We start from the raw sequence: 15,533 nt of genomic DNA, 5'->3' as shown, positions 1-15,533 counted from the left end.
TTGTAGAAGCTGTTACTCATCCTACTAGTACGAGACCTGAGGCTCCTGTACCGCCTCCCTGATGGGAGGAGGGCAAACAGTCCATGGTTGGGGTGGGAGGGGTCTTTGATGATCTTCCCGGCCTGTCTCAGACACCGTTTTCAGTGGAGGGCATCCATGGCAGGGAGCGGGGCACCGATGATGTACTGAGCGGTTTTCACCACCCGTTGTAGTGCCTTCCTGTCTGCTACTTACCGAAACTTACCAAATAGTGAAAGGCCTGGATAGAGTGGATGTGGAGAGGATGTTTCTGCTGTGGGAGAATCTGGGGCCAGATGCCATAGAATAGCCTTTTAAAAATAAAAGAACGTACCTTTAGAAATGAGATGAGGTGGGATTTCTTTGGTTAGAGGGTGGTGAATCTGTGCAACTCATTGCCACAAAAGGCTGTGGAGGCCAAGTCAGTGGATATTTTTAAGGTGGAGATTGGTGGATTCTTGATTAGTACGGGTGTCAGGGGTTATGGGGAGAAGGCAGGAGAAAGGGGTTGAGAGGGAAAGATAGATTTGCCATGATTGAATGGAGGAGTAGACTTGATGGACCGAATGGCTTAATTCTGCTCCTAGAAGGTATAAACCTATGATCAGAATCAGAATCAGAATCAGATTTTATTCGGCAAGTATGTTTTGCAACATACGAGGAATTTCACTGGCCAGGTCAGTCATACAATTAATAGCAACAGACTCAAAAACACATTTTAAACATGAACATCCACCACAGTGACTCCTACACATTCCTCACTGAAGATGGAAGGCGAAATAACGTTCAAGCCTCTTCCTTTGTTCTTCCTCGGTCGGGGGCCTCAAGCCCACCGTTGACGGGACGGTCTTAACTCCCGTAGCCGGCGGCGTTTGGGCCCTCCGCATCGAGGCGAATAGCTCTGATGCTGCTTTACCAACAAAATACACACAAAGTGCTGAAGTAACTCAACCAGTCTGGATGATAAGCGGTGTTTCAGGTTTAGAGTTTCAGACTTCAGAGATACGGGGTGGAAAAAGGCCCCTTGGCCCAGCGAGTCCATGCTGACCAGTGATCACCCACACACTAGCACTATCCCACATGCTCGGGACAATTTATATTTTACATTCGCCCAATTACCCTCCAAAACTGCATATAATTGGCAAGCCCTATCGGGGGGGGGCAACGTGCTATTTGGCATGGGCCTCATGCCTGTCTGCTTCAAAGGGATCGTGATATGGGGCACTCTAAAATTGAGGGGCCTCTGCTTGACCTTGGTCTGGGGGCCTCTAAAATTGAAATTGGCCTGGGCCTCAGTTCACCTATGAGAGGGACTGATCATTGGAATGCGGGAGGAAACCGGAGCACCCGGGGGAAACCCACGTGGTCACGGGAGGGAACGTGCACGCTCCACACAGACAGCACCCGTAGTCAGGATCAAACCCAAGTCTCTGGTGTTGCAAGGCAGCGACTCTACCACTGCGCTACAGTGGCGTTCACAGTGTTGGGACCCTTCTTCAGACGTTGCAATCTATATCCACCACAGGGTGTCGAAAGGATCACCAGAGACCTGGGCTCGATCCTGACTACGGGTGCAGACTGCACGGAGTTTGTACGTCCCCCCTGTGACCTGCGTGGGTTTTCTCCGAGATCTGCGGTTTCCTCCCACACGCCACAGTCATACAGGTTTGTAGTTGGCTTGGTATAATTGTAAATTGTCCCTCGTGTGTATAGGACAGTGTTAGTGTTGCTGGTCGGAGCGGACTCGGTGGGCCGAAGGGCCTGTTTCCCCACTGTATCTCTAAATTAAACTAGACTAAAGTAACTTAACTTTCTCGCCATTGAAAGAGACTCTTCCAGATGTTTGATCCCGTTCCCAATTGTCCTGCTGCCATGAAATATCTTCTCTGGGATAAGTTTATTTTTTCAACCTCCATGAATCTGCATGACAAGGTAATTTTCAACAAGTACGCTGGTTTGACATCTGTTAAGTACTTTTTCCCCTCACACATGGCCTTGTTTTCACAGTCTTCAGTCTCATGTTTTATAAAAATAGATCTGGCCAAGTAATACAAAAGAAACTTTTGACAGGGTGTTGAAGAAGACATTTGGCACGCTTGCCTTTATCGGTCGGGGCCACTGAGTACAGGAGTTGCGACGTTATGTTGGTGAGGATAGACACAAAATGCTGGAGTAACTCAACGGGTCGGGCAGCACCTCTGTGATGTTTGGTGGACGGTGTGGGGTGGGAGGACCCGTTGCTCCTCCCGTGCAGCAGGTGGCGCTGCACTGGACAAAGGGAGATGTTTTGTATATAGTTCGCTGTGTCTGTACACAGCGTGAGTGTGCAGTCAGATCGTGTGGTTGCAGACGGTTTTATGTTGTCCTGCTGCCAGCATTGAGTTAATGTAATAAAGACTTCTGTTGTACCTTGAAGACTCTCAAGTTATATAAACAGACCTAGAACAAGAACGCGAAAATCTCTGGAGAGAAGGAAGAGCCCTCCTTCAGTGTGAGAGTCAGGGGAGAGGGAAACTAGAGGTGTGAAAAGGAACGGAGCAAATCAGAGCCGGCATCGACGGCCATAGAGCCCACAATGGTCCATTGTTGCCTGGAGAGGAGGTGGAAATGAGGGAATACGAACAGTAAAACTAGCGGAGTGATCAGGGTGGGGGAGGGATGGAGAGAGAGGAGATGCATAAGGAAGGGTTACTTGAAGTTAGAGAAATGGATATTAATACCACTGGTACTCATGTAAGCTGCCCAAGCAAAATATGAGGTGCTGTTCCTCCAATTTGCATTTGGCCTCATCTGACAGTGGAGGAGGCCTTTGGTGAGACCGCACTTGGAGTACTGGGTACAGATCTGGTCACCCAGCTACAGGAAGAATGTCATTAGGCTGGACAGGGTGTAGAAAAGATTCACAAGGATGTGGAGGACTTGAGTTATAATGAGACACTGGATAGGCTGGGACTTGCTGGAGCACAGGAGGTTGAGAGGTGACCTTGCAGAGGTTTATAAAACCACATGGAACGTAGATTTAAAAAAGGACACAAAGTGTTGGAGTAACTCTGCATCTCTGGAAAACATGGATAGGTGATGATTCAAGTTGGGACCCATCTTCAGTCAGAAGAAGGGTCTCAATCCAAATGTCACCTATCCACGGTTTATTCAGTTTAGTTTAGCTTGGGGGTACAGTGTGCAAACAGGCCCTTCGGCCCACCGAGTCCGCACCGACCAGCGATCGCCCGAACACTAGTTCCATCCTACACACTAGGGCCAACTTACAGAAGCCAATTAACCTACAAACCCGCACGTCTTTGGAATGTGTGAGAAAACTGGAGCACCCGGAGAAAACCCACGCGGTCACGGGGAGAACGTACAAACCCTGCACAGCACCCGTAGTCAGGATCGAACCCGGGTCTCGGGCATTGTAAGGCAGCAAATCTACCTCTGCGTCACAGTGCTGCCAGAGATGATGCTTGACCTGCTGAGTTACTTTGTGTCCTTTTGTGTATTAACCAGCATCTGTAGATTCTACAATGGATGTAGGTAAGATGGATGGGCACTGTCTTTTCCCCATTGAAGGGGAATCTGAAACTAAAGCCACAGATTTAAGGTGATGGAGAAGCACAAAGCTGGAAGTGGTGGTTGAGGCAGGTATGTTAGCAACATTTGAGAAGCTGTTAGATAGGCACATGAATATGCAGCGAATGGAGGGACATGGATCGCAAGCAAACACATGAGATTGCTTTATCTTGGCAACATGTTTGGCTCAGACATTGTGTTCCTGTACTGTAATCTCCACCTCCCGCCCCACCACAATAAAAGACACAAAATGCTGGAGTAACTCAATGCATCAGGCAGCATCTCTGGAGAACATAGATAGGTGAACCGATCCAAAAATGGCACCTATCCATGTCTTCCGGGGATGCTGCCTGACCCGCTGAGTTACTCCAGCTAACAATGGTCTATTTTACATTCTCCCCGATCTCCATTCCCTTCGTCTTGTTTCCACACCTTAAACATCCTTATCTCTGTATCTCCGTCTCCCCTGACATCAGTCTGAAGAAGGGCCTCGACCCGAAACGTCACTTATTACTTCTCTCCAGAGATGCTGCCTGATCCGCTGAGTTACTCCGGCATTTTGTATCTTTTTCTGAACACCAGCATCTGCAGTTCCTTGTGCCTCCTCTCCTCCACAGTTCAGTGGCCCATTCCTGACGTGAATCAGTTGTAAAAGGTTAGGCAATTGTCTTATCTGAACAGAATAAATCTTTTATTTATTTTTGTGTCAGATGGTAGATTCGTATCTTTAATTGCTTTCAAAGCCAGAACGATTGTACTTAGCTGCATGGCTTTGTTATAAGTAACATGCGTGAATCTCCATTGAGGATCAGTGAAGCATTATTTACCAAACGATTGATGAACGTTTCATGACTCGGAACATGGTGACCTCGTAACTGATGAGTCTTCAGATTTATATTGCACATTGGTCCAGAGTTTTGAAATCTGATTTTGTACTTGGGGTGGTGGTGTCCTATAACCGGTTAATATTAAACTTTAATTATAATTAGACTTTAATAAATAGAAAATGTCTTATTTATTTGCAACTTGCATTCATTTTGAGGTACGTGTTATTGGAAATTGAAAAGACGGATTGTCTTTTGGAGATACAGTGTGGAAGGATAAGGCCCCTTGGCTCACCGATGCCGAGCCTACCAGAGCCTACACCCCCCCACTAGTTCTATCCAACCCTCCAATTCCCTGCCATTTGTGGAATTCCCTGCCACAGAGGGCAGTGGATGGATGGACAGAGGGCACTGGATGGATTTAACAGAGAGTTAGATAGAGCTCTAGGGGCTTGTGGAATCAAGGGATATGGGGAGAAGGCAGGCACGGGTTATTGATTGGGGACGATCAGCTATGATCACAATGAATGGCTGTGCTGGCTCGAAGGGCCGAATGGCCTCCTCCTGCACCTATTTTCTATGTCTATGTCTATGTTTATGACAAGTTACCGAAGCAAATAAACCCACCAACCTTTAGACTTTATACTTCGGAGATTTCTCCCACACTCCAAAGACATGCAGGTTTGTCGGTTAATTGGCTTTCGTTAAAAATTGTAACTTGTCACTAATGTGTTGGATAGTGCTCGTGTACGGGGTGATCACCGGTCGGCGCGGACTCGATGGGCCGAAGGGCCTGTTTCTGCGCTGTATCTCCAAAGTAAAGTAAACTAAACTGAACTTTGACAGCAGGGAGAGGTTAGAGAGACTTGGATTGTTTTCTTTGGAAATATAGAATTAGGCCAAATTCTACTCCTGTGTCTTATGGTCTAATGGAGGCACATCATCAACTTCTTCACAACTCTGTATAATGACAGCATAAATACACCCGTAAGTTTATCTTTGTTTCTTTTTAAAATCCCATTTGTCGATTGAGCAAATATATAAGAACATAGAACATAGAACGGTGCAGGACCCCAATAGGCCCTTCGGCCCATAATGTTAATGCTGAACATGATACCAAGTTAAACTGATCTCATCAGCTTGTTCACAACGGGGACCCAACGTGTCTGGCAGTGCGTTCCAGGCCTCCACAACTCTCTGTGTAAAAAACTTGCACCCCCGCATCTGAATTAAACGTTCCTCCCTCTCACATTTTGGCTGTGCCCTCTAATGTTGGACATTTTCACCCTGGGCAAAAGGTTCTGACTCTATCTAATTCTCATAATTTTATATACGTTTATTGACTTCCCTCAAAGTTGATATTTATATACAAAAGGACACATAGAGCTGGAGTAACTCAGCAGGTCAGGCAACATCTTTGGAGAACAGAGATGGGCGGCACAGTTGCGCAGCGGTAGAGTTGCTGCCTCACATCGCCAGAGACCCGGGTTCGATTCTGACTAGATTAGATTAGATTAGATTATTTAATGACCACACAGTCAAGCTGGTGGAATTCAGGTTCAGTACAGGATGTTACAAGGTAGGCTGATTCCCGTCAAACATAACATAAAACACAACATCATACAATATACAGTACATGCATGGGGAGGATATGTGCTGTTGTCATAGTGTGTTCAGAATTCGGATTGCGTGTGGGTAAAAACTGTTTTTAAATCGAGATGTCTTGGCGGGCAGTGAGCTGTAGCGCCTTCCTGATGGCAGCAGGTGGAAGATGTGGTGAGCTGGGTGGGAGGGATCAGAGATGATTTTCTTCACCCTTGACACGGACCGTTTGTGATGGAGTGATTCTATTGATGGAAGGGGAGTGCTGATGATTTTGGATGCTTTGTTAACTATGCGCTGTAATTTATTACGGGAGTGAGTGTCTAAACTGCTGAACCAGACTGTAATTGATGAAGTGAGCATGCTTTGGATGATGGCTGTGTAGAATCGGATTAGGAGGTGTTTCCTCACTCTAAACTTCTTGAGCTGGCGGAGGAAGAAGAGTCTTTGGTTGGCTTTTTTGTAGATGTGATTTGAATTGATTTTCCATTTGAGGTTATTGCTTATGTGAGTGCCAAGAAATTTGAATGAGTCAGTGGTGGATATGGGTTCGCCTGAGATGAGTAGGGGGGTCTTGGGTTGTGCCTTACGTCTGAGATCAATGATGAGTTTGTGTGTTTTTGATGTGTTGAGTAAGAGGTTATTATCTGTGCACCAAGTGACTGCTTTGTGTGTTTGAGTGCGGTATTCTGTTTCATTATTTTTCGAGATGAGACCTATGATGGTTGTGTCATCTGCGTATTTATATATTTTAACTGAATTATTCTGGGATGTGAATTGGTTTGTGTAGAGTGAGAATAACCAGGGTGACAAGACGCAGCCCTGAGGGGCTCCTGTGCTGAGGTGCAGGGGGTGAGATATGGTGTTATGTATCTTCACCCTCTGTTGTCTGTTCCAAAGGAAGCTGTAGATCCAGTGACAGATGCAGGGGTCAATGTTCATGTCCGTTAATTTATGGAAGAGTTTAACCGGGTTGATGGAGTTAAATGCCGAACTGAAGTCCATGAACAGGATGCGGGCGTACGTGCTGGCGGTTTCCAGGTGTTGCAGAGTATGATGAATGGCCAGATTGACTGTGACAAATACTCAGCAAACTATGGGTGCTGTTTGTATGTAGTTTGTATGTTCTTCGTGGTTTTTTTCCGGGTGCTCTGGTTTCCTCACACATTCCAAAACCATACAGGTTTGTAAGTTAATTGGCTTGGTTAAATTGTAAATTGTCCCTTGTGTGTGTGTGTATGATAGTTCTAGTGTGTGGGGATCGCGGGTCGGTGCGGACTCGGTAGACAGAAGGGCCTGTTTCTGCACTGTATCTCTAAACTAAAAACAAAACTAAACTGGATGTATGGAAAGAGCTGCCAGAGGAGGTAGTTGAGGCTGGGACTATCCCAACATTTAAGAAACAGTTGGACAGGTACGTGGATAGGACAGGTTTGGAGTGATATGGATCAAATGCAGGCAGGTGGGACTAGTGTAGTAGGGACATGTTGCCCGGCGAGGGCAAGTTAGGCCGAAGGGATTGTTTTCACAATGCATCACTCTATGATTCTATAACTCTATGACTCGAAACATGGATAGGTGATGTTTCGGGTCGAGACCCTTCTTTCATTCTAAAGTAACCAAGTAAAATAAGGGACCTCTCAATATTTTCTTTTGGAAACTAAACAAGCTGAGTTCCTACCCTTTAAATTGATAAAGGTTCAAAGGTTGAAGGTTCAAAGGTTGAATTTATTGTCACATACACCTAGGTGTAGTGAAATTCTTTTTGCCAATGCAGCACATAAAAAAGAATACAAACTGAAGTCCATAACTGAGCATTAATTTCAAATCAAGTCACAAAGAAAGCCTTGCTTTGACTTTAATATTGTACTGATGCTGGCATTGACTATGCTTGAGATAGGTGTACAAAACAGAAAATGCTCTTAATATTTATCAGGTCAGACAGCATACGTGAAAAGAGATAAACAGAGCTAAGATTCCTGGTCAAGACTTTTCGTCAAGAGTAAATTGATAAGAATTATCCAGAGGACATAGGTTTAAGGTGGGGGGGTGGGGGGAAAGGTTTAAGAGGAACCCGATGGGTATCTTTTTCACACAGGGTGTGTGGAACGAGCTGCTGGAGGAAATCGTTGAGGCAGGTACTATTGCAACATTTAAGAAACATTTAGACAGATACATGGATAGGTCAGGATTAGAGGGATGTGGGCCAAATGCAGACAGGTGGGACCAGTGTAGATGTGACATGTTGGCTGGTGTGGGCATGTTGGGCCGAAGGGCCTGTTTCCACACTGTAAGATTCTATGACTCTAATTGGAGTATTTAATCCACCATCTCTTTTATGTTTGGATTTTTGTTTAATTAACGGTAGTTGGTTGATAGTCTTGTTATATGACATGTGGCTAATGAGGAAACCTTTTATTCCACAGTGTACCGACATTTCAAACCATTTCAGAAGAAATACTCAGCAAACTAGCCGATGTACTGGAGGAGGTGAGTAATGGCATCTAAAACATACCCGTATTCAATCAACAACCATGTACTCATGCAGGGACATCGTTCCTTGAAGGTGGCATCACAGGTAGATGGGGTGGTCAAAAAAGGCTTTGTTGTTCATTGGCCTTCATCAGCCATGAGCATTGAGTGGAGAAGTTTGGAGGTCATGCTGCAGCTATATCAGACGTTGGTGAGGCCCCATTTAGAATATTGTGTTCAGTTCTGGGCACCATGTTTTAGGAAAGATGTTGTCAAGTTGGAAAGGCTACTGGGAAGATTTACAAGGATGTTGCCAGGGCCCGAGGGTCTGAGCTATAGGGAGAGGTTGAGCAGGCTGGGTCTCTATTCCCTGGAGCGCAGGAGGATGAGGGTTGATCTTATAGAGGTGCATAAAATCATGAGAGGAATAGATGCACAGAGCCTGTTGCCCGGATTAGGGGAATTGATTACCAGAGGACATAGGTTTAAGGTGAGGGAGGAAAGATTTAATAGGAACCTGAGGGGTAACATTTTTACAAGGTCGGTAGGTGTATGGATAGAACTGCGGGAGGAGGTAATTGAGGCAGGTACTATTGCATACCCCTCTATACTTGTCCTATCCATGTACATGTCTAAATGTTTCTTAAATCTTTAGAAGATTGAGGGGGGATCTTATAGAAACTTACAAAATTCTTAAGGGGTTGGACAGGCTAGATGCAGGAAGATTGTTTCCGATGTTGAGGAAGCCCAGAACTAGGGGTCACAGTTTAAGGATAAGAGGGACGTCTTTAGGACCGAGATGAGAAAATCATTTTTTACAGAGAGAGGTGAATCTGTGGAATTCTCTGCCACAGTGGTAGTTAAGGCCAGTTCATTGGCTATATTTAAGAGGGAGTTAGATGTGGCCCTTGTGGCTAAAGGGATCAGGGGGTATGGAGAGAAGGCAGGGATGGGATACTGATGATCAGCCATGATCATATCGAATGGCGGTGCAGGCTCGAAGGGCCGAATGGCCTACTCCTGCACCTATTTTCTATGTTTAAACGTTGCAATAGTCCAGGGGTGGGGAACCTTTTCGTTAGCTGTAATCTAACAAGGCCGCATCCAAGAAACTTCAATTAGATGTACTTCAAAATGTACATTATTTTGTAAAAATCTAACTACTATGTACTAACTTCAAGAAAATGACCAAAAAATGTTCATTCTAAGTTAACTAACCTTTTAATGACTTTGTTGTGACTGCTTTTTGTGGGAAAACTTTGGATATTTGGTTGCAACATGGAGGTACGCAGTTTCAGCTGATCTTCCAGATGGGGATCCGTCATTTGTGACCTTAAGGGCGTCTTGATTTGGGGTAGGTAGGAGAATGTAGATTCGCAGCAATAAGTGGTTGAAAAGCAAGAAAGCATTTTTCGTGTGGGGAGGATTATTTTGTTGAATCTTCTTTTACTCTTTGGTATTTTAAATATGTTCATTTTAAGATTAAAATAAAAATAATAAAAGAAGAACAAAAAACATATTAATAAAAGTAAAAGGATTTGTTCTACAAAATTTGGATTCATTCAAAAGGCTGCACTTAATGGCCTCGAAGGCCGCATGTTCCCTACTCCTGCAATAGCTATTGCCTCAACTACCTCCCCCGGCAGCTCGTTCCATACACCCATCACTCTTTGTGTAAAAATGTTACCCCTCAAGTTCCTATTAAACCTTTCCCGCCTTAAATACATGACTATAAATCAAGCCGTCCGCAGTTTACAGATAAAGAATAAAGGGTATAGCATTTAGTACAAAATAAAGTCTGATAAGGATCATTCAAAGCTCACCAATGAGGTAGATGGGAGGTCAGGAATGCATTCCAGCTGGTGTAATTGTCAACATATGAGTGTAGAGGGGGTTAGGAAAAATACTTGAAAAATATAAAAACTTGCATAATATTCCTTTTTATTGGGGCCAGTAACCTAATCAAATCAGGACTGCACGGTGGCACAGCTGTGGAGTTGCTGCCTTACAGCGCCAGAGACCTGGGTTCGATCCTGGCTACCGCTGCTGCCTGGGCGGAGTTTGCACGTTCCCCCCCCCCCCGTGACCTGTGTGGGTTTTCTCCGGGTGCTCCGGTTTCCTCCCACACTCAAAGATGTACAAGTTTATAGGTTAATTGGCCTGGTATAAATGTAAGTTGTCCCTAGTGTGTGTAGGATAGTGTTAGTGTGCGGGAATCGCTGGTCGGCGCAGACTCGGTGGTCCGAAGGGCCTGTTTCCACGCTGCATCTCTAGAACTGAAACTAAAAACTAAAACAAAATGATTCCGCATTTCTCAAATCAGTTCAATTTAGTTTATTGTCACGTGTACCGAGGTACAGTGAAATGATTTTGTGACCTGCTAACCAGCCAGCGGAAAGACAACACATGATTACAATCGAGCCGTTCACAGTGTACAGACACATGATAAAGGGATAACATTTAGTGCAAGATGAAGCCAGTAAAGTCTGATCAAAGATCACCAATGGGTCACCAATTAGGTGGATAGTAGTTCAGCACTGCTCTCTGGTTGCAGTAAGATGGTTCAGTTGCCTGATAATAGCTTGGAAGAAACTGTCCCTGAATCTGGAGGTGTGCTTTTTCACATTTCTATACCTTTAGCCCGATGGGAGTGGGGAGAAGAGGGAGTGGCCAGGATGTGACTCATCCTTAATTATGCTGCTGGCCTTGCCGAGGCAGCGTGAATTCAAATAGCTGCCTGAGCAGTAGCCGATGACAATGTGAAGATTACATGACCAGGATGCTCAATATAACTGAAACACAATGAATATTGATTTCTCTAACTTCAGGTAGTCCCTGCATCCACTCCCTTTCCCGCCCTCTCCCACCCAAGTCGCACCAGCTTCTCATTTGCACCCAACAAACAGCGAACAATGGCGTTTCCTTTATCATCATTACTTTTTTGCATGCCTTTCATTCATTGTTCTTTATCTCTCCACATTGCCATCTATATCTCTTGTTTCCCTTATCCCTAACCAGTCTGAAGAAGGGTCTTGACCCGAAATGTTACCCATTCCTTCTCTCCAGAGTTGCTGCCTGTCCCGCTGAGTTCATCATCATCATCATCAACATCGAAAACATCAACGGGCACGGTGTCTTACAATGCTATGTACTTAAGGGATCGCAAATTCTACTGAAGTGTGGATGGCCATTGGCTCACTAGGACCTCATCCGTCCTTTGACAGGTCTTGTTTTTGGTCCTGCTGGGGGTCCACAGCCCCCTCCTCCCCTGGCAAACCAGGTGGGGCAGCCGGTTTAGTCGCCGACTATCCGACCACGGAGCAAGTAGCACGGGGTTACATGGTACCCATGGCAGAGGGAACTCCCCCCCCCTCCCCCGACCTGATTTGGAATGCTGGAACTCGCCGAGTTACTCCAGCATTTTGTGTCTATCTTTGGCACAATTTAACTGTATGGTTTGTTTGGAAAATACCCTGTGATAGCAAGCAACATTAAACCTCTGGTGCTAAGTGTTGTTTTCCCTTGTGTGTTCATGATTCATCCCGTGTTGACATTCTCACTGTTAATGTGGTCTAAGCTTAGTAAGTAACGTATTGGATCAGAACCAAACTGTCCAAAACTACAGGCGATCAGAGGAACTGCATATCCAGAACTGCAACTGAACTGCAGAAAGAACTGCAACTGCAGTGTGGGCGGCACGGTGGCGCAGCGGTAGAGTTGCGGCCTTACAGCGCTTATGCCCCTGTCCCACTTAGGAAACCTGAACGGAAACCTCTGGAGACCTTGCGCCCCACCCAAGGTTTCTGTGCGGTTCCCAGAGGTTCCCGGAGGTTTTTGTCAGTCGCTCTACCTGCTTCCACTACCTGCAACCTCCGGCAACCACCTGCAACCTCCGGGAATCGCATGGAAACCTTGGGTGGGGCGCAAAGTCTCCAGAGGTTTCCGTTCAGGTTTCCTAAGTGGGACAGGGGCATTACAGCGCCAGAGACTCGGTACAGATTGCACCCGTAGCCGGGTTCGAACCCGGGTCTCAGGCGTTGAAAGCGCTGAAAGGCGGCAACTCTACCACAGTGCCACCGTGCCGCCCAGAGGTGGTAATTATGCTGTACTAACACAAACCTTCACCAATAAAGCACTGGGTAAACAGTTCTATGTTCTCATGTTCTCAAGCTCTTTGCTGGCAATGTACTAAACAGAGTGCACCCATTTGAACTGACCCTCAGCAGGAAAGCGGAGCTTGTTCCTGTGTCTGTACGTGTGATGTCTGGTTCTTACACTCTTTAGACTTCAGATTTTAGAGTTACAGCGCGGAAACAGGCCCTTCGGCCCACCAAGTCCATGCCGACCAGTGATCACACTAGCTCTAACCTACATACTAGGGACAATTTACAATTTTACAGAAGTTGCACATCTTTGGAGTGTGGGAGGAAACCAGGGCACCCGGAGAAAACCCACACAGTCACAGGGAAGCGTGCAAATTACGTACAGACAGCACCCAAAGTCAGGGTGGAACTCGGGTCTCTGGCGCTGTGTGGGAGTAACTCTATCACTGCGCCACAGTGCCACCACTGCGCCACTCTGTCTGTGCCTCTGTATTGCTAATGGTTGAATCTTTAGCTGCAGGGATGATTTTTGCTAATTTTTTCCTTCAGATGCAACACAGGCCCTTCAGCGCAATGAGGCCGTGCCGACTACACTAGATACTGCCGATCACCCGTAACACTAGATACATGTTATCCCACTCTCACATCCTACGCACTTATTTACAGATGCCAATTTACCTGCACGTCTTTGGAATAGACAATAGACAATAGGTGCAGGAGTAGTCCATTCGGCCCTTCGAGCCAGCACCGCCATTCAATGTGATCACGGCTAATCAGCCAAAATCATTACCCCGTTCCTGCTTACCCTCCAAACCCGCACGTCTTTGTGATGTGGGAGGAAACCGGTCACAGGGGAGAACGTGCAAACTCCACACAGGCAGCCCCCCTGAGGTCAGGATCGAGACCAGGGTCTCTGGCGCTGTGAGGCAACGGCTCTACCAGCCGCGCCAACGAGCCACCGAGCTGAACGTTTGTTGGTTCTCGTTTATTTTCAGTATGTTCTTCCCCGCCATTCCACTCCTGTGCCCTTTGCCAGATTATGCTCCGTTGTCAGCTGAAATGTGCAGGAAGGAACTGCAGATGCGGGTTTAAACCGAAGATAGACACAAAATGCTGGAGTAATTCAGTGGGACAGGCAGCATCTCCGGAGAGAAGGATTGGGTGACGTTTCTGCTCAAGACCCGAAACGTGACCCATTCCTTCTCTCCAGAGATGCTGCCCGTCCTGCTGAGTTACTCCAGCATTTTGCGTCTTTCTTCTTGTTCTGTTGTCAGCAGCTTCTCATCGCACACGAGAAGCTGACTCATTCTCTGGATTCCCCGGCAACCCTCCCTGTGGAGGAGACAAAGATCAGCCTTCCACTCACTGCCTGCACCAGATGTCTCCTGCAATCCTGGGAATGTCACGGGATGGAGACTAAAGAATCGTACACACACACGCATTTCAGAGCTTCAAAGAGGGCGTATGATCATGTAGCTGTAATAAGATTGTTATGAATATTCAACGACTCTTCCGAGCTAATAAATGCAACACCTATTATAGAAATTAGATTCAGTGAGTGGACTAGCACTAACTTTGGCCATCGTCCTGATGTTTTCCAGATGATTAGCTTGATAGGGCTCTTAAAGATGGCGGAGTCAGGGGATATGGGGAGAAGGCAGGAACGGGGTACTGATTAGGGATGATCAACCATGATCACATTGAATGGCGGTGCTGGCTCGAAGGGCCTAATGGCCTACTCCTGCACCTATTGTCTATTGTTTATTCTCCTAACTTTAGAAATAAACAGAGATAAAGACTTTAGAGATTGAGTTCGATCCCAACTACGGTTGCAGTTTGTGAGGAGTTTGCACGTTCTCCCCGTGGCTGCGTGGGTTTTCTCCGAGATCTCTGGTTTCCTCCCACACTCCAAAGGTGTACGGGTTTGTAGGTTACTTGGCATAATAATAATACTAATACATTTTATTTATGGGCGCCTTTCAAGAGTCTCAAGGACACCTTACAAAAATTGAGCATGTAGAGGAAAAACATGTAAGGGGAATGAAATAAATAGTAGAGACATGACTAGTACACAAAGTAAAGACAGAATTCAATACAAAACACAGTATGAGGCAATTAATGCACAGATGAAAAGGGAGGGGGACGTGGGGCTAAGGATAGGCAGAGGTGAAGAGATGGGTCTTGAGGCGGGACTGGAAGATGGTGAGGGACACGGAATTGCGGATCAGTTGGGGGAGGGAGTTCCAGAGCCTGGGAGCTGCCCTGGAGAAGACTCTGTCCCCAAAACTGCGGAGGTTGGACTTGTGGATGGAGAGGAGACCGGCTGATGTGGATCTGAGGGACCGTGAGGGTTGGTAGGGGGAGAGGAGGTCAGTGAGATATGGGGGGGCCAGATGGGCATAAGTGTACTATGAATTGGCCCTAGTGTGATCGTGTGCCGGTCGGCTCGGACTCGGTGGGCCGAAGGGCCTGTTTCCGCGCTGGATCTCCAAAACTAAATACTAACCCTAAAAGATACAGCGCGGAAACAGGCCCTACGGCCCACTGAGTCCATGCCAACCAACTAACACTATCCCACACACTAGGGATAATTTACAATCAATATAGAAGCTATTAACCAACAAACCTGCATGTTTTTGGAATGTGGGAGGAAATCGGAGCACCCGGGGAAAACCCACACGGTCACAGGGAGAACGGACAAACTCCGTACAGACAGCACCCGTAATCAGGATCGAACCAGGGTCTCTGGCACTGTGAGGTAGCAACTCTAGTGCTGCGCCACTGTGCCGCTGCGAACTAAGCAGTCAATGGAAAGATTACGATCGAGCCATCCACAGTGTACAGATAACTGATAAAGGGAACACATTTTTGTGAAGATAAAGTCCAGTAAAGATAGTCGGAGGTTGTTTAAGGTTGGCAAAGATATATTAACTTGGCATCGAGTTCG

At 46.3% G+C, this 15,533-nt stretch overlaps 1 protein-coding gene across 3 annotated transcripts in view; it reads left to right on the top strand.

Annotated features, from left to right (window-relative positions):
- Positions 1-15,533, top strand: part of prkg1 (protein kinase cGMP-dependent 1) — a 445,216-nt gene that overhangs the window by 302,911 nt on the left and 126,772 nt on the right. For all 3 annotated transcript variants that reach the window (XM_033034352.1, XM_033034353.1, XM_033034354.1), the window contains exon 5: positions 8,438-8,501. In XM_033034352.1, coding sequence (XP_032890243.1) covers positions 8,438-8,501 — 64 coding nt within the window. The remainder of the gene's footprint in view (positions 1-8,437; positions 8,502-15,533) is intronic.

This window comes from Amblyraja radiata, chromosome 15 (genome assembly GCF_010909765.2).
Source record: "Amblyraja radiata isolate CabotCenter1 chromosome 15, sAmbRad1.1.pri, whole genome shotgun sequence".
Taxonomy (NCBI): Eukaryota; Metazoa; Chordata; class Chondrichthyes; order Rajiformes; family Rajidae; genus Amblyraja; species Amblyraja radiata.
Note: the sequence above shows the minus strand (reverse complement) of the source record. Positions and strands in the feature narration are given on the sequence as shown.